This window comes from Hippopotamus amphibius, chromosome 2 (genome assembly GCF_030028045.1).
Source record: "Hippopotamus amphibius kiboko isolate mHipAmp2 chromosome 2, mHipAmp2.hap2, whole genome shotgun sequence".
Classification (NCBI taxonomy): domain Eukaryota; kingdom Metazoa; phylum Chordata; class Mammalia; order Artiodactyla; family Hippopotamidae; genus Hippopotamus; species Hippopotamus amphibius.
Window position 1 is genome coordinate 7,350,866 of NC_080187.1, and position 23,405 is coordinate 7,374,270.

Sequence of the window (23,405 nt, forward strand, 5' to 3'; positions counted from 1 at the left end):
CTATACATAGAAAGAGTAAAGCTTCAAGGAAGGCTCTACCCAGTGCTAAGCTCAGCCAGCTGGAAGTGCGTGGTGAGGGTGAGGGGACGAGACCCGGGCAGGCCAAAGAAGGCAAAATCTGAGTGTCCACCCCGTACCCCCCCAGCTCCGAGACATTCACGGAAGGATGCTAATAAGTCAACGGTCAGGACCTTGCCTTCCCTACGCCTCCACTCCACGCTGGGCCCTGGCCGAGGGAGGCAGCTCGATACTCTGAGAGCTAGTCCTTGGGCTTCGAAGGTACACCCCACACAGTTGTGTATAAACAGTATTTTAATATTTGTATAAATAGACCACAGTATTACCAAAAACTGCAAGAACAGAGCGTGGAAAACATTCTCAAACCTGTGCATACAGCCTCTCCTGGCTGCACGTGACACTGGCTCCCCCGTCCCTCCCCCAGGCCAGGGTCAAGTGCTGTGGGGAATGCTTGAAGGACAGGAATACACCTCTCGGGGGCATTCTGAAGTGAGACTGTGAGTGCAGCGGACTCGTGGCTCCCACCCCTGCCGCTGACCTCTTGATCTGTTACAAAAATAATGCCGGGGGCGGGTGGCTGGAGCCACCGCTACTCTGGAGAGGGTGACAGGAGCTGCCCTCAGCCCCAGATGGGCCCGTCGGGACAGCAGCACCCCTGCTGCCCAGGGCTGCCATGCAGGCTGGTGGAGAGTGGTAGGCGGGCGGCAGGCCGACGCCCTATCTTTGCACGTGTCGGACGAAGGCCTGCACTAGCTGGATCAGAGGCTCCTGACTCTCAGGGCTGACCTTGGAGAGAGAGGCGGACTTGCCCTGAGGAGAGGGAAGGACGCCAGCAGCAGGGGAGCTCGGTGCTCCCCGGCGGAAGTAGCGTGCGAGGCTGGAGAGCAGAGTGCTCTGCGAGAGAAAAAGGACCCGATGAGGCCCCGAGTCCCCCACCCTCAGGGCCGGCCACGGGGAGTGGGGGGCCGGGACCCCAGGGGCCCCACCCCTCCAGGCAGAGCCCTCCACCCAACCCACCAACTCTGAGCTGAGCTCCTGCTTCATCCGCTGCTTGTCCCGGGGGTGCACAGCTGGGTCCCTAAGGTAACGCACTGCCTGGGAGATGAGCAGGTAGAAGCAGTTCTCCATGGTGAACAGCAGGAGGGACCTGGAGGAGGGCAGGTGGGGCGCTGCTGCAGAGGGCCACTGAGCCCACAGAATGGCCAGCCCAACACGGCCCCAACCCCAAGCCAGATTCCACAAGGAGGGCTTTCTTACTTCAGCGTCCTGCTCCCTTCTGCTTGTGTGCTGAGCCCAACTGCCTGGGTGAGAGGCTCCTTTTTCTTGTCCAGCTGGAGGAAGAGAAATGGGTTAAAAAAAAATAACGTAACAGTAACATCTCCAACTCACTGAGAGCGTCCCGTTTTGCAGAGCTTATTATGCTAAGCAATTTTATCAGTTACTCATTTAACTCTCACACTCATTCCATACTCACTTTATGAAAGGAAGGTGAGATACCCATGCCTGGGGTCAAGCTAGGAAGCGGTAACTGGGAGGAAGACTTGGGTTGAGGGGCCAGACAACACCCAACTTACCTCTCCAAGCATGTTTAGGGCCACGTTCACTGTGGCCAGAAGGGTCCCAAAGGAGGGGGCCACTTCGGAGTCAAAGGTGGGAGTGGTGAAGCTCAGGGCAAACAGAAAGTTGTATTCGGCAAGGTCCAGGGACTGCAAGGCAAGACGAAAGCCATGTTGGGCCTGCAGGATGCAGGCAACTCCTGGTGCAGAGCAGGGCACAGCAGAGCCTTCGCAGCTCCACTGGAGGCTGGTGGCGCGGCGGGGCTGGTACCTGGTCCAGCAGGATCTGGCAGACGTCGGGGGTGAAGTGGCGCAGGGCCGCCAGGGTCCTGCTGAGGATCTTGAGCAGCCCATACTGGACGGTGTGCAAGGCCCGCTGCTCCGAGGCCTCTGTGTCAGGGGTGGGCTGCTTGGAGGAAGGGGCAGCTGGGGCAGCTGTGGGTGGCCGCTGAGTTCGAGGCGCGACAGCCGAGGGGATGCCCTCCCCATTTTTGTTCTGGGGCAGAGACAAGAGATGGCTGGAGCCCAGAGAAGCCAGGGGTGAGGCGTTCCAGGCGGCCGTGGCGGGCAGGGACTCATTTACCTGCAGGTAGTGCTGCAGCATCTTGCGGCTGTGCAGGAGGGAGGTGCAGGCCTGGCACAGGTAGCCCAGGTTTACCTGCAGAGAACCCAGGGGAGGGGTGAGGAGGATCCTCAAGGCAGCAGCCCAGCCAACTGACTGGACCAACCAAGCAGGGCTCTATGGTAACGACGAGCTTCTCCCGGCCCCGAGCCCCTCCCTACATTCTCTAGCTCAAAATCTCACAACCACCAAGCATGCTCAGCTGCAGACTCTGGGTGAACAGATGCCTGGACAGTTTCCCTGGGACCCAGCTAGATGCTGGGCACAGTATAAGGTTCTAAGTAAATAAGCTGGGGATAATTTTCCTATCTTACAGAAGAAGAAAAAGGCTTAGAGATGAAGTGACTTAGACAAGGTCACACACCAGCAAGTGACAGGCCTGTCCAAGTCCAGAACCTGTGTTCTTTCCCTACCCACCTCTCCGGCTGGTTCCCAGCTTCAGTCCTGTTCTAAGGGATGCAAACCGAGGTCAACCCCACAGAACCCAGGTTCTCAACCTATAAGGCTGCCCTACGCTGTGGAGGGAAAATTAGCTCCAGCGGGAGCAATGTGAAACCAAACCCTGTGCTACCTAAGAAAAAGCCCACATTCTAGAAACAGGCCTGCAATTCATCACTCCCTGCCCCGTCCCACTCCCACGTGCCCACCCCCGCTCCCCACCGCCAGCATTTCCCCAGACCCTCCAAGAAGCAGGTCTGAGGCCCCACCTGGACATCCCGCATGAGCTGAGGCAGGTGGAAGTGCCACTCCTTCCTGAAGCTGGAGAGCTGCAGGAGGAAGCCCACGGTGTGGTCCGCTTCCTCCAGGCATGCCAGACTCTGCACCGTTCTCACTGCACTGAGGCACTGGGGGGGGAGAGAACACACAGGGAAGGATGGGGTGACTCAGGGACTGCCATGCCTGCTCCCACCCTCCCACGGGGAAGAAAGGTCCTGGGCCCACAAACGTGCTGAGGTGGCGGCATGACAGGTGGCTGGACAAAGTGGTTTCTAAGAGGTTTGCGTCTGAGCTGATCCCAGACCGACCCCTCCCTCAGCAGAGCAGCCGCGCCATCAGCCTATCGGCCAGCAGTCCTTACGGCATCTCAGAAGTGGGAGCACTGACACCCCTCCACGGCCTAGCCTCAGTCCCGAAGAGCCCAGATGCCCTTGAACCCCGTTCCCAGACCCCAAAGATGCCAGCAGCCCCTCACCTGTAAGGTCCGCTCCTGGTGAACGCCCACAAAGTCCAGGGCCTCGGTCAGGAAGTTGTAGCGCAGAGTTTTGAGAAGCCGCTCCATCAGGGACATGGACAGGCGGTAGACGCCTGGCCAAGAGGGGGCGTCCAGGGACTTCCGGGAGGTGCCAGGTGTCTGAAACATAGACAGCAGACAGGATCAGGACACATGCCAAGGAACCCAGCTGACTGGTACAGCAGGGCCTCCTTGCAAGCCAGCAGCTAGAAAAGCTCCTAGAATGGGCGCCGGCAGGGCCGGAGGGGGTCCAAAGCCAGCAGTTACAAAGAAAGAGCACCCAACAGAGATAACAAGAATCCTAGGTTCTAGACGCGGGTCCAGCACTCACTAACTGTGTGAGCTTCTCTTTGCTAGAGGTCAGTGTGGGGGCGGGGAGGATTCTGTACCATCAGTGCATTAACTAGGCCACTAAGAGAGCAACTTCTGGGCAAGTGAAAGCACCAGGGGGCGCGGGGGGAGGCAGTGGCGGGCCACTGGCACTCACCTGCACTGTCCCATTGGTGCTGAGCTGGTACACACTCAGGAGGGGCAAGCAAATGCTCTGGGTGATGCCCGCTCCAGCCACTGCTGTGGCCCCCTGGGAGGGAAAGACGGAGCATGAGACAGAAGCAGTCACTGCAGCCGCCCCACTCAGGGGCAGGTGGAGGTCTTGGGTTGGGAGAATCACAGGCAGCATCAGCACCCACCCAGCACAAGCAAAGAGGCTCCCTCAGGCTTGCCTCCTACCTGCTGGGTGCGAGCCAGGGTGAGGAGCAGGTGCAGCGCGGCCTCGGTGAAATGCAGGTTCTGCTTCATGCGAAGGCTCACCTCCAGGGTGGTGAGGAGGGTGGGCAGGATGGGGAGCCTGCGGGTCACTTGCAGCCACGAGTCACCCTCCTCGTCCACCTCACACAGCTCCTTGGCCAGATGCAGGCCCAGAACACACACCTGCTGGGGCCCAGGGGCAAAGATGGGTAAAAGGGAAGGAGGCAGTGCGGGGGAAGGAGGGGAAGAGGACGGACCTCACCCGGTCACCCATGCCTCCGAGGGAGGCAGAGCTGAGACAGGACTTGAGGGCCCGCATCCGGCAGCTCTGCCTCTCCCCTCCCCTCAATCCCAAACTGCCATCAAGCCATGTCCTCGCCCCTCCCAGCTCCGCCACCTGACCCCACTGCCGCGTGGAGGCAAAGTGACCTCCCCTCTCGCTGTACTACTGCAGTCACCTCCAAAACGGCCCTCCCCTCTCTCTGGGTCCTCTCCACTCTTCACCCCAGGGGCTTCTGACCACGGGCCTCTCCCGGTAGTACACACTTTTACACTGTGTGCCAGTGTACACACAGTTACGTGTTTTCATTAAACACTACCCACCCTCACCTCCCGCAAAGCATGCTATTTTTTTACATTTTATTCTTTCATTTAAAAAATGCTGGTTGTAACCAAATGAGCTCAAGACCCATTAATAGGTCCCGACCCACAGTTTGAAAAACACTGTTCTGTACTGTATCCAGCACGCTTTCTAAAGTACAAATCTCATCTCTTCTCTCTCTTGCTTAAAATCCTTAAATTGTTTCCTATTTCACTTAGGACCCAGACCAGACCCTGACAAGGCTGCTGGTAATCTAGTCCCCAGCTCTCCAGGCCTCACTTCATCTTGGCTCACCCTAGATGACTCTTATCCACAGGTCAGCACACGCTATCCTTGCTGCCTGAATCTCCCCCACTCCCGTGGCCTGTCCTGCTCTACCAATGCTTTAAGTCACTGTTGAAAGGGCGCTTTCTCTCTGAATCCCAAGATAAGGTGAGAACTCCACGCTGCATGTTCTCCCTGTGTTCCACCCCAGTAAGACTTGCCACAATGGAATTCTGACACGTCTCTGCACAGTCTGATTTATTCACTTTCCCCATCAGGCTGTGACTAACTATCTTCTTCACTAATTGCCCCCAGGGCCGGGCACAGAGCAGGCAGCAGTTCACCCCTGTGGATGCGTGTGGGAAGAACAGACCACTTCCCAGGTGCCCCCCTCACCCCATCCCGCTGGTCCTTGTGCCGGGGCCGGGAGCAGTCGTCAGTTTCCATGCTGTCCTTGTCCTCTGTGGCACTGCCCGATGCCAGACTGTGGCGGGTCTGGTCGAAGAGTGCAATCACCTCTTCTTGGAGGGTCTCACAGACGTTCAGCACAAGCTGGGAGTACTGGGGGATGTCGCTCACTGCAAGGCAGACGGGAGGGGACACTGTCATGCTCACCAAGGCTTCTGTCCCAGGCAGGTGGCTGGGAGCATAGTGTACTAAGATGGAGCGCATCTGTCCCATGGTAGGGGAGAAGAAAAAGAGTTTTCCTGAAGACAAGAGTTCTAAGACTGAAAACTCAAGCCTCACAGGAGAAGTGTCTGGCTCGGAAGTGGAGGAAGCCCTGCCCAGGCTGGCTGACAGGGGCCAGGAGACTGCTCCACCCACTCCTCTCCACCCCACACCTCTCATCTCCTTCATCTGCAGCACCGTGATGAACGCCGAGAACACCTTGGCCTTGGTCTTCTCCATGAGCTGCTGGTCTGCCTGCAGAACTCCCTCCAGGATCTCTGTCAAGGGCCCAAGGATTTCATCCACAGAACCTAACTCCCTAGAAACACATGGAGTGGAGAGGGAGGGGAGAACATACCTCACAGAGAGGCCACACACGGCCCTGCTCCCCGTCAGGACGCCCGCGGGGCAGTGCACCTCACATCAGGTGTCTGCTTCAGTCCCGTGCCCCACGAGGGAGGCCAGCCCATTTCACACCCACCTCCCTCCTCCGGGAACGCGAGGGTCAGTAAAGAGGATGGGGACGGGGCAGGCTGCCCCTCCTGACGCGGGGCTCACCTCTTCCACTGCCGGAGGAGAACCAGCAGCAGAGTGCACACCATGGAGCCGAGGCGGAGGCAGTTCACGGAGACGGGGACTAGGAGCTGCGGGGAGATGGCACACAGTTACGTCAGGCTTCCTGTGAGCGGACACGGTGGGAAGATGGGAACTCCATCCACAAGCACCTTCAGCCTCAGGCCTTTCTCTGCCAACCACGAGCTCACAGGGGTGGGTCACGGGGAAGCGGTCACGGGCTGGCACGGCGGCAGCAGACCTCTGCCTCCCAAAGCAGCCTCGGGCCTCCCAGGCCACCTGAGCCCTTTGACCTGACCACTCGTGCGGCTGCAGGCTTGTGAGCTGCTATTTGACCTCGGAGACCTTCTCCCTGAGAGGAATGGGAAATCTCCCAGACACACTTACTAACGCCTTGGTCCCGTCGAGCACGTCAAGAAAGAGCTGGCGACGCACTGCAGAGTCGGTCAGGTGCATTATCTCTGCCTGCACAGGAACAGGAAAACAACGTCAGTTAGGAAAATTTCCCAGACTTCAGAAGCCAAGAAAGGTGGGTCCTCCATCAGGTAATTAGCCACCACCTTCCTGATTAAAATGGGGCTTGAGGGCCTTTGTCCACCTTAGCCATGGTCAGAACCAAGCCCAGGTTCACCTCCTCCCCCTGATGACCTCCCTCCTCTGCTCAAACCCTTCAAGGCTTCCAGTGAAACCCTTCTGGAGACACAAACTCCTCTACAAGGCCCGGGAGCCCCTGAGGATCTGGTCCACCTGATTTTGGTATCATCCCCACTGTACTCACGACTCCAGCCCTACTGGCCTCCTTCCTCCTCTGGAAGCAGGCCGAACTCCTCACTTCTGGAACCCTGCACCTATGACTCCGACTGCCTAGAGCACCGTCTGGAAGGTTCCTCGCACACTCAGGCTTCAGTATGGACAGCACCTCCTCAGAGAGGGCCTCCCAACCACTTCTATCCTCCTTTAGCAGTCGCTACCATAGCAACCTGGTTATTTCCTTCACAGTGAACTACCACAATCTCAAACTATATTTCTCTGTAAATCTGTTTACAGTTTGCCTCTCTGGTGTGCCACCCTCCGTGAGATCAAAGACCGTATCTGCCTTATTCACTGCTGCATCCCAGTGCCCGGCACAGTAAGCGTTCCATTAACATCCATTAAATGAATGGATGAATGATCAATATCCTGGACTAAACCAGACAGGTTTCCTAGGGGAAAAGAGGATGGTGGAATTTTCAGAGCTGCAATTCAAGAACTGCTGCCCAGGTTGGACCTAAAAAGGCAGGTGATACACAGATTACTCCCTGGGGAATCAGTCATTCCCCAAAGATGGCCGAGCCTTTTGTTGTGTCTGTGGTCTCAGGGGTCCAAAACCACTGCGCCAAAGCCAAGCTCCAAGGCTGAGGGCAGTCTGGCACTAGGGAACAAGTCACGGAAGATGTAAAAGTGTGCCTGGAACAAAGGGCATCTATCAAGATGAAGTTATTAATGAAATCAAGATATTAATCCGGATTCCCTAGTGCAAAACAGGTCAATACCAAGTCCTTACTACATAGCATGATGTTGTCAAAGCACACACACACAAAAAGCCAAGGAAAAATGCAAACATTAACTCTCTCTCTAAAAACAGATGCTCTGTAGACCCACGCTGCAGAGACAACAGCCTCTGTTCTTTTTCTAAGAAGACGAAGAAATGCAGTTTCTAGAACCAGTGAAAACCCAACTATTCTCTACAGAGGGTGCTGCTGCAGCCGTTACAGCTACCTGCTGATCAGTCAACAAATATGTACCTAGTGTCCACAGGACACGTTAGTGTGAGAAAGCAATTATCCATCTGTGCAAGAGGTGGATGAAGGAAGGGAGCCCCCAAGACCCATCCAGGGCCACAAAAGTGGCTATAGGAGGCTTTTGTGAATGTCTGAAGGGATTTAAAATTACTTCTCTGCACTTTCCTTAAGGGTCTCTTGTTGGCCCCAAAGCCCTCAAACACCACATATCTGGCACAGAACCTGTTACATTTTAGCTCTCAGAGAAAAACCCTGATTCATTCTTTATCCCAAGGGGCTCTATGTGCTAGGCATCCCAGCATATCATTGCTAGGATACCAAAGTGAAAAACCGCCCCAGGAGGTTCTTACGTGACTGGTGGCAATGATGAGAAACATCCTCCAGGCGGAGACCAGCATCTGATACTCTACCAGGGAGGTGCAGCTGCTGCCCTCTGTGTCGGCCGTGTGAACTGCCAAGGACTTGACATACCCTGACCAGTAGGCAAAGCGTTTCTCATTGGAAAATTTCTTGAGTGTATCTTTTAAAGACTGGTCTAATGAGCCCCTAGGGTGTTGAGAAAAAAACAAAACCTACAGTTAGGTTTTAAAGGAGACGGGAATGTGATGGGCACAGACCCTTGCTGAGGCAGAGAAAGCAACCTCACATGGGCTTAAAGGCCGAAGGCTCCGGATCAGCTCCAATGTGTGGGGCTCACACTTCTTGCTCAACATAATGGGTTAGGCTGAGGCCTTTGCCAAGATTCCTCCTCCATATAATCCCGAGCACATGGAGTTTGCTTCACCATAACTCTTTCTGACAATCATAAATGCCATCAATGGACTGGCCAGGGACACAGATCAGCGGCCCTCCATAAATGGCTCCAAACTAGCTCTCTCCTCTGCCTCGGCTCATAAAGCCACGCACTCAGCGGTAGACTACCATGGGTCCCCCCACCACAAACCTCTAATTAAAATCTCAAAAGGGGGAGGGACTCACTTAACTACATAGTATATCTCCAAGCAAATTATCTTCATGATTAGGGCACAGGTTTCCAGGATGCTGGGCTGTGGAGGGGAGAGCAGAGAATCGTGAGAGCCTCTTCCCTGGTGCCCCTCCCTCCCACAGGGAAACAGAGCAGGGCCCCAACACCAAAGAAAGCACGTTCCCTAGCGAATGTGAATGGGCATCTAACTTGCAAGGGCAGAAGCGTCAGGTCCGCAGTGTCTCCAAGTGAGTGGAGAAGACCACGGAGCCAGTGACACAGAGCAGGGCGTGCCACTCTCCTTCCCAGAGCAAGACCTCAGAGGGAGAGGAGGCAAGCACTTCTCTGAGAAAGAAGTTTCTAGTGAAGAAAACATTTTGGCTGTTTAATTAGGGGAGGAGTCATTTTCCACATTGAGTCTCACGGCCCAGCCTTTACTCCCAGGGACTTTCAGGCACTGTCCCTCCCTCCACCACAGCTCACCTCGGATGTTTCTGAGGGAGGAGAGAGGGTTCCAAATAGTGGACTGGTTAAATTCTCCCAAAACTTGGGTCTAAAAAGAAAACACATGTTGGAAATCACACTCTCTCACACAGTCCTTTTCTCCTCTTGGTGGTTACCTCTCCACATCTTATGAAGAGGTAACCCTAACAGCTGCTGTACAGGTCACCTGCTCCTACAAAAACATAAAGGGTTCCATGGACAAAAACAGGGTCCAAGAGAACAGTGTGTTCCATTCACTTCAACGGCTTGAGTAAGCCACTCTCATCTGAAGCTACTGTTTCTCATGAACAATGGTTTTGGAAGGTTGACAGAAGGCAGGAACACAAAAAGTGGGAACTCAAAGGGAAACACATCAGAGTAAAGGTTACACCTGCTGGTGGCAGCCTGAAAAAGAGCATGAACTCCCACATACCGACCCAGGCACTAAGCATTTTTACGCAGGTGCCCAGTGACCTGCCACAACAAATCTCTCAGAATGACTGTTACCCCATCTTGCAGACAGGACATGAGCTCTGGAGGTCAAGTAACTCCTGGTGTCAGACTCACTTGGTTCTGAGGACCAGCATGGCACTGTCCCGACGGTCCTGCCACAGGGCATGCAGGAAGGCAACAGCTGCATGGTGCAGCAGGGGTGGGCACCAGTAGCGGTCCTGATGCTGAGAATCGATCAGCTCCAGCACCGCGTGGAGACAGCTCCACACCCCGAGGCTGAATTCCTGCAAGAGGGGCAGGCGAGAGTTCAGTCCCACAGCTCCTGCCAACAACCAGAACCATGAGTCCAGCACCCACCTCCCAGGGAGCCATCTCCCAGCTTCATCCCAGGTGCAGGCTCACCTTGGAGCCATCACTGCCATCCTTCACCTCCAGATTCAGAAACAGTTCAATGAGGCCTGGTTGCGTCTCTACAGCAACTGTGAGGAATTCCAGAATCATGACTTTGATGCGCATGTCCTCAATCTTGCTCTGCAGTCGGGTCAGGAAGGCATCGCGGATGGCGGCTGCATCATTGCCCAGGCAGGCATATACTGACATTGGGGCCACCTGGTGGAGACCAGGACACACAGGCTTAGAGCTCTACATCCAGAAAAACCTCAACAGGTTCCTGCAGAAAGATGCTGAAGGACTCTCAGAAAATGCCAGAAAGAAAAACATCCAGATGGACAGCTGGGTCAAGAGACATCACTCCAAACTGCAACAAAAGATACCCAAACGATTCCCAGAAGAAATAGTAATCAACATAAAAAGATGCATAATCTCTCTCATGGTTAAATACATGCAAAGTCCAAAAAAAAGATAATATTGATTTGTTTATTAGGCTAGCAGAGATTAAAAAACTGATGAAGCCACTGTGGCAAGGATACAAGACTTGAGTTTTAGGAGTATAAACTGTTACAATCCTTTTTGGAGGGTAATTTCGAAACTTCTAATAAAAATTAAAATGTTCACTGATATCCAATTTTTAGGAACTATAAACAAAAGTTTAGAGTTCTGTGGATAAGAATGTTCACTACAGCACTGTTTAACAGTAAGACAGCAATAGCCCAGGTAAATGAGGGTGCATCCATTCTACAGCACACCACACAAGCAGCAGAGAATGAGGCAGCTTCGGAGTGCCCCCATGGCAAGACTGCAAGATATCGTGTTCAGTGAAGAAAGCTACTCACAGAACAGTGTGATTCGTGGAATTCTGCTTTTGGAAAGAACAAAAGCTCACACCAAACATCCTTTAATATATAAGCACAGATAAAAAGAAATCCAGAGTAATGCGCACCAACCTGCTCACAGGAATTCTTGGAATGAGATCATAGGGTACCGTAACTTTCTATGTTACATTTATCTGTAACATTTAAATAAATATTTTAAAATGAGTAGGTATGTTTTTTATAATCAGGAAAAAAACCCTCTCATAAAACGTGTGTGTTTATGTGTGTGTGTGTGTGTGTCTCTATGGCTACATCATTTTAAAAGTCCAAGTTAGCTACTTCTCTTGGGAGAAAGCAAGAGTGGTCTCAAGCACAAAGCCAGTTTTCTGGGGCTCTGACTCGTTAGGTGGGATCCTACCGTGGCCAGACGTTTCAGTAGCTGGATGGCAAGACGTGGCAAAGCAGGGTCATGTTTGTGGTAGATGTATTTGGCAAGAACAGCAATAAGGTTGTTCCCGTGGGCACCTGAAGAAGTACAGAAAACAGTTTAGACAACAAAGTATGCCCGAGTCAAGCTCTTAAGAGAGGCTTCTGTTCAAAGAGGCTCACGTATGTGAGGGAATTTACTCTCAAGTACTTGGAGGACCAAAGCAAATCCGGTAGCCAAGGGGACAGGTAGGATTTGGCGGTAAATAGCTCAATCCAATTCATTAAAAGCAGAAAAAGATACATGTTTACTGGGTCTCAAAGAGATTAAATGAGTAGTTTAAAGTCAAAGAGTAATAACAGTCAATACTAAACAGGGACCAGGTTTTACAGGTAGTAATTTAATCTTCATTATAATCTTACAAGGTAGATACTGCCATTATCCCCATTTTATAGATGAGAAATCTTGAGGGAGAGTTGTTTAATAATATGTACAAGGTCAAAGCTGGTTGGAGCCAAAATTTGAACCTAGACAGTCTGACTCTGAACATGTGTTCTTTACTACTATTCTGTCATCAATAAGAAGCAGAAGTGAAGTATGATACTGTTTTCTTATTTCTAAGTCCAGGATGGGAACTGGTGATCATTCCCAAATTTCCTCAAAGAGTTCATCAGAAAATAGTGTTGACGTCTTAAAACGCAGCCTGAAGTACGTACTTATGGGCAGAAATGCTACTGATTGCAGGAAAAATACGTACCATGTTGTGTGAGAGCCTGTTCCAGGGGGGACACCACATTAGAAGGAGGTTTCAGCCGAATAACATTGTTGGCGACGGAGAATGCCAGTTTCACTGTCTTGATTAGCAGCTGGCCCTGCCCCTGGCCCTCTGCCCCATCACTAGGGTGCCAAATGGAAACCAAAGTTGATTCAGACAACATGACTTCATTCGCAACACATGTGCTCTCATGAATTAGATTCCAACAATAATCCCAGAGTTCAACAGCTTCTTTTAGAGGCCCCAGTCCAAACTAGGAGAGAGGAGCAATCAACTCCCTTTGCTACGAGCCCGTCTACACAGCAGCCACTAGGTTACACAAAGGCTATGTCCTGGGAAGAACAAGGTTGTCTTTCTTACACTGAAGTTCTTACAGCACGCAGGCACAATAAAGACAAATGGGGGGAAGTGGCAAGGGACGCCCACCTGCGAGGCTGAGCAGCCATCACCACGTCGATGGTGTCCACGCCAATGCCCATGATGTTGATCACCGTCTGCCCTGCTTCCGTATAGGCCAGGCTACAGATGCAGAGAGACTGCAGGCTGGGGGTGTGACTGGAAGACAGATGCGTTCTCAGTTACCGGGGAGCTGCCAAATTTACTACCAGAAGGAAAGGGCATTGTCCAAACCTAAACAGCTGGACACTAGTGATACAGACCAGCTCTCTCTGCCAGAGGAAGCCACTCTGATTCCTTTCCTTAAATAGACCCTGAGGAATCATCTAAATGTCCATCAATTAATGGATATGCTTAGTGAAATGAATCATAATTAACTCATACAATGGAAGGCACGGAACCCTTAAAACAAGACAGAGCTGTGTGCAGTGGCACAGAAACAAAGTTACAGAGTTAGATACACATTAGCTTGTTAATAGTTATCTCTGGTACCTAGGTTTGCAAAGGGCATTTTGCCCTATTTCCCTATGAACATGCATCACTTTTGTAAAGGTCATAAAAAAGGTGTGTGTGTGTGTGTGTGTGTGTGTGTGTGTACAATTTCACTGGGAACAACCTTGTTCCCACTTCATTTGCTCTTCTTTCTTCATAGGGAGAAAGGAGAAACAGCCTGGTGGAAAGCAAATCAGAATCCCAAGAGTATTGAGCTCTGGACCCAACCAAGCTCAGTTCTCTGGAAGACTGAGCTGGCGCTGCACAGCAGAAGCCCATGTCTCCCCTTGCAGGGTTGCGGGGCAGCAGCATCCGGGAGTACCGACCTGTAGCAATCACCCCCTCCTACCTGCCGTGCAGGTCTGTCTCGTGGCACAGGTTCAGTATTGCATGAATCAGCTCCAGAATCAGGCAACCTGGACTCCAGGAAAGACAGAGGAATGACGTGGCCTTGTGTGATGACCCTTATCCCAAGAAAGAGAGAAAGATCCAGGGAGACAGAAACTCCTCCCATCTCCACTGCCCATGCTTCCCTTACCGATCTGTTCTCTCACGCCATGGGAGTTGTAGCGCCACTTGTGGTAACTCGGCAGCATCTCCTTCAGCACAAACATGACACAGGGCACCAGGCCTTGGCTCTGGGTACTACCAAGCTGCCCCTACAAGAAACCATGCTGTGAGCGCTTATGCCACTTAGGGGGAAGTCATTTGGGCACTAGAGATTTAACTCCAAAGTCATAGGTCCAAAGGAAACCTGGGCAAACCTTGGCCATCAGTGGAAAAAAAAGAAACGTCAGAATACTCTAGCTCACCTGAATCCAAGTTGTAGGTTTCTCTAGAATAGAGAAAGGGACTAAAAAGATAATATGACAATGTCACAAAATGCACCTACAAGAAAGAGAGGGATGAAGGCTAATCTCAGAAGAAGAGGGGTCTATCCTGAACACAGAGGATACAGGACTGGTGATGATGGAGAACTCCAGTTTCACCGTCATGATCACCAACCACTGCCCTAATCTCTACCCCATCACTCGGATATCAGAAAGGAGATCTGATACTCAAAATTCTGTGTCCTAATATTACTTGTTACCACCAGCTTCCTTATCGTAAAAACGGGGCTTCTTTAAATAAACGTCAATATCTATATCCCTATCTCTACATAAGACTGTTTCTATCTATTTAAGCATTCATTGACTGATTCCTGCAGGCAGGAACTGTGCTAAGTATCTTTCATGTGTGGCCCTCTCAACAACTCCATGAGCTAGAGACGTTTATCATCCCAGTTTACAGAGGTTCTAAGAAATTCAATACTTGCCCAAGGCCATGCAGCTAGTAAATGGTCAACCTGAAATGTAAGCCTAATTCTCACTCCAAAATCCATGCTACTCAAGTATTTTTCAAACAGAGCTGTCTGTGATCCATTAGTGGACTGTGAGATCAGCTCATTAGAAAACATCAGCGTGGGCTTCCCTGGTGGTGCAGTGGTTAAGACTCCGCCTGTCAATGCAGGGGACATTGGGTTCGATCCCTGGTCCAGGAAGATTCCACATGCTGCGGGCAAATAAGCCCATGTGCCACAACTACTGAGCCTGCGCTCTAGAGCCTGAGAGCCACAACTATTGAGCCCACGTGCCACAACTACTGAAGCCCTTGTGCCTAGAGCCCGTGCCCTGCAACAAGAGAAGCCACCGCAATAAGAAGCCCACACACCAGAACAAAAAGTAGCCCCCGCTTGCCGCAACTAGAGAAAGCGTGCGTGCAGCAATGAAGACCCAATGCAGCCAATAAATTAATTAATTAAAAAAAAAAAGAAAACATCAGAGTGCACCCTGCTTAGTAACAGTAGTGCTGTACTGTGAAACTCTGCTTCAAGTAAACATACAGAGTGTATACTGGGACATGACGTAACGTGTATGTACTACCCTGGGCTCTTGTCAAAATAGGTTGACAGTCACTGCATTACACCGTAAAGCCTCTGAGTATTAAGTTAACACAGATAAAACATCTATTATAGAATCTGGCACACAATAAATACTCAATACAAAGAAACTGTTACCACTATAACTTCAGGACAACTGTTCTACCTGCAAAATGACTACAGTAGCTAGGGGCAGGGAAACTATTTCAGATGGTTCTATTCGATCAGATTTTACCTTGACAAGAGTGGTGATCAAGCGCAGAAAGGCAACAGTGACCCCGTACTCGCCCTGGGGCTGTTCACTATTCATCAAGAGGTTTCCATACCCTCCAGCATTCATCCCCTCAGCGCTGGGAAAAGACAGAGAGGCAGAGGGGAGAAAAAGAATGGGACGATTTCAAGATTTCAAGAAATTATAATCACAGAGCATTCTTGTTATTGTTTAGATGGCTTGAGCATAAAATAGGAAAGCTCTGCAAAGGAATTAATCAAATCTAAGCTATTTGATATCCAGAATAAGGATCAAAGACTTTATTGATATACAACTTCAAAAGTGAAAAATCAAATAAACACGAGGAAAACATCCTTGTCGTATAAGCAAGAGAGCAAGGAAAGCATGCTCAGGTAATAAGATGGAGCCGTGTATTAAAAACTGGTCTGCCAGGCAAGCCTGAGTGGCCATGAAACAAGGAAAAGTACAGAGTGACTATGGCTTAAAGAGGGAAAGTCGAGCCTCTGGATCCAGATACCTCTGGACTCTCTAGACTGGAAAGTTAACTCCCAGGTACCTAAGGTGGTTTATGCTGGATGAGAAATATCTCTCCCTCTTTCTCAGGCTTTAGAAACTGTGAACCATCAGTGCTGGCCTAAGAGGAAAGCAGCCTCTGAGCCCCAAGTCCCATCACCTCCCTTGCCTTGCCCTCACTCATTTCCCATGAGAGGGTTGAACAGGCAAGGAGCAGAGTAAACGGGCACAGAGAAGCATCTTTAAAACTAATGAAGCTAGCTTCAGATCTGAAATGGATATGGTACTCCCAGGGGATATACTCTAGCCACCCCCTCAGACCTGGCTCACCTGATCATCTGACTCATGCTGGAGACCTGGTGGGCCACAAAAGGTAAAAAGCCTGTGTGACAAAGATCAGTCCAGACCTGAGAAGGGGAAAAAAGAGTCAAATAAATGTACATGTGTCTTCAGGTATACACCAAGTGTGACATTTTTTGGCTCTGAGGAAGACTTGGTGTCTCACCTTGGCTGGGTTCCGGGCAGCCAGAACGGTCAAGCAGTTGACACAAGAAGCAATGACATCCACAGGCGGGGAGATCACTGTTGTTAACCTGGGTGAAGAACAGTGCACTGTACTTAGTAAAACAAATGATATGACTTGTTCCACCACAAATATTTTTCAGTTCTCTCTTCCCAAGTCCCTCTTGGCAGCAGGGATGTGAAAACAGGAAAGCCTTCAGCTGGGAATACATACCATACCAAGGCTGCCCACAGTGGAACGTGTGTGGACTTTAACCCAGTGGAGTTACCAGATACTGACCGCTGCAGCAGCATGTAGATGCGGGACGTGATGGGCAGGAGGCAGTCTGCTATGGACAGGTCTGTACTGATGACCTTGTGGACCAGATCAATGATGGGTTTGACCCGCTGGCAGTGCTGAATCACATCTGAGGGGGAAAGAAGCTTGTGATCTCAATGAAAACAATTCCTTTAAATCATTGAATAGGGGCTTCCTAGGTGGCGCAGTGGTTAAGAATCCGCCTGCCAATGCAGAGGACACAGGTTCGATCCCTGCTCCAGGAAGATCCCACATGCCGCGGAGCAACTAAGCCCGTGCACCAAAAAAATTAATAAATAAATAAAAAATTAAAAAAAAAATCATTAAATAAAGGGACTTCCCTGGTGGCACAGTGGTTAAGAATCTGCCTGCCAATGCCAGGGACATGGCTTCGAGCCCAGACCAGGGAAGAGCCTACATGTCGTGGAGCAATTAAGCCCGTGTGCCACAACTACTGAGCCTGCATGCTGCAACTACTGAAGCCTGCACACTTAAGAGCCTGTGTTCTGGGACAAGAGAAGCCACCACAATGAAAAGCCTGCGCATGGCAACAGGTTAGCCCCTGCTCACCACAACTAGAGAAAGCCCGTGTGCAGCAACGAAGACCCAAAGTAGACAATAAGTAAATAAATAAATTTATTAAAAAAAACAAAACATCACTGAATAGTCTCTGAGACCCAGATAAACAAATTGCGCTAATCACAATCTGGATGATTCTGAATCTTTTCTTGAAATTCTCTATCTTCCAAATCCTTGGGATTTCCCTGGCGGCACAGTGGTTAAGACTCTGTGCTTCCAGTGCAGGGGGCCCAGGTTCAATCCCTGGTCAGGGAACTAAATCTCAAATGCATGCCACAACTAAGAGTTTGCATGCCACAACTAAGGAGCCGGAGAGCCACAACTAAGGAGCCCCCCTGCCACAACTAAGACCTGGCTCAACCAAATAAATAAATATATAAAATAAAATTTGTTAAAAAGTTAAAAACTTAAAAAACAAAAAAAGCAAAAACACCCCAATCCTCTAAGCATGACCATTTTTCTTTCCACAGAGACGTCTCCCAAAGCTGACCTCACCTGCAGTGGAAACAACATGAAGCAGCATTTCAATCTCGCAGGTGAAGAGGGTCCAGCTGCTATAGGAGTACTCCCAGCGCACCAGATAGGCCCTATCATCCAGCATCACTTGGCCCACAGTGCCTTGAGGTATGCGAAGGTTGGTCTGACCCCCTAAGGAAGGGAAAAAGAGAAATTAGTCTAATAGGAAGAGGTGACTCCTATAACAGGCAGCAATATTTACAGATGCACAGTCTCTCTTCCTAGTATCCAGCACTGCTACAGCTTCTTCCATTAAGAAGAAAAGGAAAAACAAAAGCCCTCTCTTGTTATCTGGGAAGTGAGTCTCTCCATGTGTCTGAAAAACAGCTGAGTGCAGAGTGGTCCTCCATCCAAATGCTGACTATAGCAAGACCACCTCATGGGAAAGGTAGGTGCCTGGGTCACTGGGTAAGTCAGTGGTGATGCCAAGATTAGAAAAGTAAGGCTGTTCCTTCTACATTTTACTCCTTGAGCACATGGAATACATATGAGCTTACAACTGCTGGCGGGTCACTTACACACTGCCAGTAGGAAAGGAAATTGCTGCAACATTCTCCTACAACTTAATTTGACACTATCCAAAACTTTTTATTATTTTTTTAAACTGTGGTAAAAAAATAAACAAAATTTATCATTTTAACCATTTTTAAGTGTTCAGTCCAGTGGCATTAAGTACACTCACATGGTTATGCAACCATCACTACCACCCACCCAAAGAACTGTTTTCATCTTGCAAAGCTGAAATTCTGTACCCATTAATCGATAATTCTCCATCACCCCATCCCTCAGTCCTGTCAATCACTATTCTACTTTCTGTCTCTGTAAATCTGACTACTCTAAGTAGTGGAATCATACAGTATTTGTTCTTTTGGGAATGTTTTATTTCAGTTAGCATCATGCCTTCAAGGTTAACCCATCTTATAGCATGTGTCAGAATTCCTCTTCTCTTTAAGGCTGAATGACATTCCACATTTTGGCTCTCTTAGGAAGGCTTGATGTCTCACCTATATATACCACATTTTTAAAAATCCATTTCATCTGTCAGTGGTGCTTAAACATTTTACAGTGTATATCCTTTACCCAACAACCCCACACTGGGGATTCTATGTAACTAAAAGCACCAGTATATAAAGGTACATGTCCCCAAAGCAGCACTGTTCACAGTGGCAAAAACCTGACATAGCCTAAATGTCCTCTAGAAGGGGAAAGATAAAAAATTATTGAACCTCAAGAATAATTACGTAGTTACTAAAAAAGAATGAGTCAGATTCACATGTAATAAAGTCAACTTGCAGAATGAATTTGTGAGAGAACACAGAAATGTGTAAAAGGACACACACCAAATTCTGAACATTAATTATCTGATGGCGACAGGTCTGAAGAGAGATTCACTTTCTAAAATGTACCTCTGCACCGTTTCCCCTGTTATAATGAACATGCATGATTTCTGAAGTAAAACAATCTAATGATGTAAAAAAGTGAGAAACGAACTAAAAATTTATAAGCAAATCAACAAGCACAGTGGAGGCACCCACATGAAATATAAAAACAGCAGTAAGGTCCACACAGAGGCCATGGAAAAGAGACTACTGAACTAGGGTCTGTCTGTCTTACCAAGAGGGTATAGGAGTTTGGGTGTTTGCCTCCGCCACAGAGTTCCATCTTCATGGGATATCACATCATGGGGCTTGTGCTTATAAAGTTCATTGTAGAAAGACATCTTATCCAAGAAACTATATACCTGCCAACACAGGGAAAAAAACTCAGCCACACATTTACCAAGAGGACATTTAAGGAGTCTTTCCCATCTGCTTTTCTGCTCTTTTAGTCAAACCATGTGCTGGCTCTCAAACTTCTTACAGACCCATCCCTGTGACTCTTCTTAGAACTGCCTTTGCACTCCTTGTCAAATTCTCCTTATTCTTTGACACCCAACTCAAGGTGCCCCTCACTCCACAGACAGTTGCCTCTCCTGAACAGTAAGGTCTTTACCACTCAGATGACATTAATTATATACCACCTGGCTTTATCACTTATTTCTTATATCCATTATTCTCTTCCAACTAGATATTAAGGAACTTCACACTTTGTCTTACTCACACAATACCTACATCAGGTACTTAATAAAAAGATTTTAATTTAATTTTATAGGATTGAGGCACTATCTTTGGCATTTTTCATTCAACTTCAGACTAATTCTTACCATGGCAGTGGAATTTCAATTTGGAAGGCAAAAAGGATTCATAAAAAACATCTCCCACTCTATTTAGGCATCTAACTGAACAACCTACCTTCTTGGCAGTAGACTTCCCTGATACAAGGGCTCGTAGCAATTGCAGGAGTGGGGAAAGGAGATGGGGAAACATTCCACACACACTGTCCAGAATGATCCCAAGACCAGAGGTTGGCTCCTATGGTGGAAGGGGAGAAGTCACTGACTTCACATTATCCACAAATTAACACCTCTGAACTGCCCAGAATCATAAGGAAATGTCAAATTAATCCTTTCCTTTAGGCAGACATCATTCCTCTCTAATAATTTAAGACTTCCACATTTCCACTGAAAAAGGCTATCAACAACTGATTGAGTCAGGACTTGATGAGAGACTACTGCTGCCTCCAGTGACCTCTGCCATCCTCTCCATAGGAAAACACCATTCACCTGTGCATGACCTGTTTCCACTAACACAAAAAGCACCCGCAACATGTCAGCAGTTAGCACCACATGTGAGCAATACATCCTCAATCTGAATTTTGTTTCCCACCAGTTTCTCCTAGGAACACTGATTCTGTGAGACTGGATAGCATCTCAGGAAAAAGAGGGTAAGATATACAGGCAAATCAGTCAGGCCACAGTTTAAGGGAAAACAGATTTATTCAACAGCTGAACCTTAAGGCTTGAGGCCGTCAATGCTAAGACTAAGTACTGGTGAGCAACTGTTCTCTCCAAAGCCAAAATCTTACTGTAAACCTGTTAACAATATTCTGAAAATTCCTAAGACATAGTTACAATCGCCCAATGGTATGTTCAGGAGTTAAAGCACTACTGGTGTCTCAGACTCTCAATGTAAAAAAAAGACTTGGTGGGCAGGAGAGAGAACACACCAGTTAATGTGGACTAGGGACTCAAGTGAGATAGAACTAGATCTTGATCCTGACTGTCTAGCTGTGACAAGCTTGGGCAAGTCACTTCACATCTCTGAGCATCACATTTCCTCACATGCAAAACGGTGCTGATAATAACACTACCAATCCATAGATTTTTGTATAGATTATATGAGAAAATAGACTTAAAAACTTAGTATAAGATCTATCACAAAGTAAGTGTCTAATAAATTATTCTGCTACAGAAAATACCATAGCATGACTCCCTCTGACATACTTACTGTTCCCCAGAACAGTTCCGGAAGAGAAGGGTCCGCCAGGACTTCACAAGCTGTGTCGATTACATCCTGTTTGGGGGGGGGGGGGGGGGGGGGGGGGGGAGAAAATGGCTTATTTTCCCTACTTGAACAAATCTTTTTTTTTTTTTTAACTATATTCTATTAAAATAAAAACATGAATAATACCTTCATATAGTATGTCAGAAAGAATTCTGGGATTAAAAAGTAAGGGATGAGGGCTTCCTTAATGGTGCAGTGGTTAAGAATCTGCCTGCTAATGTAGGGGACACAGGTTCGAGCCCTGGTCCGGGAAGATCCCACACGCCACGCAGCTACTAAGCTCGTGCGCCACAACTATAGAGCCTGCCCTCTAGAGCCCGAGAGCCACAACTACTGAGGTCCTCAAGCCTAGAGCCCATGCTCCGCAACAAGAGAAGCCACCTCAATGAGAAGCCCTTGCACCTCAACAGAGAGTAGCCCCCACTCTCCGCAACTAGAGAAAGCCTGCACGCAGCAACGAAGACCCAAAAGCCAATTAATTAATTAATTAATTAATTAATTTAAAAAGTAATGGATGTAATCTTAATCTGTTGTATGATGTTAGGCAAATTAACCTTCCTGAACTTCAAATTCTAAAATGGTGAAACTATTATCTACTTCACAGTGTTGTCATGAGGCTTAAATGAGATAATGTATGAGGAAATGAGCTGTGAATTTTAAAATGCCACGTAAACGTGAGGGACTACTAGGCTCAGCTAAGTGTGTGCCTAGAGGGCAAGAAGAACACCTTTTTAAATGTTTCCTCCCCAGCACCTGGCACAGAGCTTGGCATACACTGGGAATCTAGTGACGGCTTATGAAATGATTTTCTTAAAAATTCCAAGTACTAGGACACCTGTAACCCCAAAATGTTAACACCAATCCTCCAGGCACAGAGTAGGGTCCAAATGTGACTAGAATTTTGGCAAAGGGTGCAAAGCTTGTCCTGTGCTCCTCAAGCTTTGGAAATTGAATCTTTCAATCAACACCAATTTCTCTCCAATGCTAATATTCATTTTCATCAACTTAATTAGTTTATTCCATTTCCAAAAAAACAAGTCACTCATCATTAAAAACAAATACAATGACTCAGTTATAAACTCCTCAAATACCATTTCCCACTGAAAGGAACCAGGGCTCCTTGTAGAAATGGCAGATTCCAGGTCTGGAGCAAGAAATCTTCTAAGATAATCCTGCAAGATTTTGTCATATCAGAAAGCAACAGAGCTATCAAAATATGTAAGGGGAATGTCAAACAGATTCAGAAGCTAATCCAAAAAAGCTTTTACTAGCCAAAGATGGAACAATCTAAGCATAAGAATACTAACTGCAGGCAAACAAAAAACGAAAAAAAGAATAAGGACTGCAATGAATTAAAACACAGCTAATATGGTTAAACCCATGAGTTCACAATGCCATGTAAAAAATTAAAAAAGCCTCACTAGCCAACTTGGTGGCGGGTACTATGGAAAAGTGATAAATATAGGAAAAGAAGCATGTACAGTACTCTAAATCAGAGTATCAAATAATGAGAGCAAATTTCTTTTTTTTTAAATTGAGAAATAATTGACATAACATTATATTAGTTTCAGGTGCACAAAATAATGATTCAATATTTGTATACGGATGAAACAAATTTTTTTATAGCAATGTTCCAACCAATAAACAAAAGAGGAAAGACAGAGTCAAAACTGTGCCATTTCGTAACCCCTAAGGGATTAACGGATCTAGACAATGATGTGTCTTGTGGCTATCACAGTGGACAGCATGGCTACAGACTACAAGAAATCTTTTCAACCAATAATGTATAGGTCTTATTTATTTAGATCCTGATACAAACAAACTTATAATAAACTTATGACATTTATAATAGAAATTTGAACCCTGCCTTGATTACTTGAAGATATGTTTTTTTTTAGGTATGAAAATGGTTGTGAACTTTTACTGAAATATTCATATTAACTAAATGATGTCTGGGATTTGCTTCAAAATAACCAAGGAGGGAAGGGGCAGAAATGAATAAGATCAGCTGTGCGTTGATAATTTAGAAGCTGGTGATGGGATCATGAGGGTTCATTACACAATTTTTGTCTCCTTTGGTATAACTCTGAAATATTTCATTTTAAAAACTATTGCACAAGA

General features: G+C 48.2%; 1 protein-coding gene across 2 annotated transcripts in view; it reads right to left on the reverse strand.

The window, feature by feature from the left end:
- Window positions 1-311: 311 nt before the first annotated feature.
- The window catches only part of NUP188 (nucleoporin 188), a 45,597-nt gene continuing 22,503 nt past the window's right edge, over window positions 312-23,405 (reverse strand). For both annotated transcript variants that reach the window (XM_057722252.1, XM_057722253.1), the window contains 32 exons: window positions 21,228-21,293; window positions 20,133-20,252; window positions 19,456-19,582; window positions 17,821-17,973; window positions 16,729-16,855; window positions 16,432-16,519; window positions 16,257-16,333; window positions 15,417-15,531; window positions 13,802-13,922; window positions 13,613-13,679; window positions 12,802-12,930; window positions 12,358-12,497; window positions 11,592-11,698; window positions 10,365-10,571; window positions 10,077-10,246; window positions 9,510-9,579; window positions 9,041-9,108; window positions 8,413-8,608; window positions 6,669-6,746; window positions 6,267-6,352; window positions 5,882-6,027; window positions 5,436-5,617; window positions 4,157-4,357; window positions 3,915-4,007; window positions 3,389-3,547; window positions 2,904-3,041; window positions 2,158-2,232; window positions 1,846-2,070; window positions 1,593-1,724; window positions 1,276-1,349; window positions 1,036-1,165; window positions 312-912 (listed from right to left, as the gene is read on the reverse strand). In XM_057722252.1, the coding sequence (XP_057578235.1) occupies window positions 736-912; window positions 1,036-1,165; window positions 1,276-1,349; window positions 1,593-1,724; window positions 1,846-2,070; window positions 2,158-2,232; window positions 2,904-3,041; window positions 3,389-3,547; window positions 3,915-4,007; window positions 4,157-4,357; window positions 5,436-5,617; window positions 5,882-6,027; window positions 6,267-6,352; window positions 6,669-6,746; window positions 8,413-8,608; window positions 9,041-9,108; window positions 9,510-9,579; window positions 10,077-10,246; window positions 10,365-10,571; window positions 11,592-11,698; window positions 12,358-12,497; window positions 12,802-12,930; window positions 13,613-13,679; window positions 13,802-13,922; window positions 15,417-15,531; window positions 16,257-16,333; window positions 16,432-16,519; window positions 16,729-16,855; window positions 17,821-17,973; window positions 19,456-19,582; window positions 20,133-20,252; window positions 21,228-21,293 (4,044 nt within the window). In that variant the 3' untranslated portion in view covers window positions 312-735. The remainder of the gene's footprint in view (window positions 913-1,035; window positions 1,166-1,275; window positions 1,350-1,592; window positions 1,725-1,845; window positions 2,071-2,157; window positions 2,233-2,903; window positions 3,042-3,388; window positions 3,548-3,914; window positions 4,008-4,156; window positions 4,358-5,435; window positions 5,618-5,881; window positions 6,028-6,266; window positions 6,353-6,668; window positions 6,747-8,412; window positions 8,609-9,040; window positions 9,109-9,509; window positions 9,580-10,076; window positions 10,247-10,364; window positions 10,572-11,591; window positions 11,699-12,357; window positions 12,498-12,801; window positions 12,931-13,612; window positions 13,680-13,801; window positions 13,923-15,416; window positions 15,532-16,256; window positions 16,334-16,431; window positions 16,520-16,728; window positions 16,856-17,820; window positions 17,974-19,455; window positions 19,583-20,132; window positions 20,253-21,227; window positions 21,294-23,405) is intronic.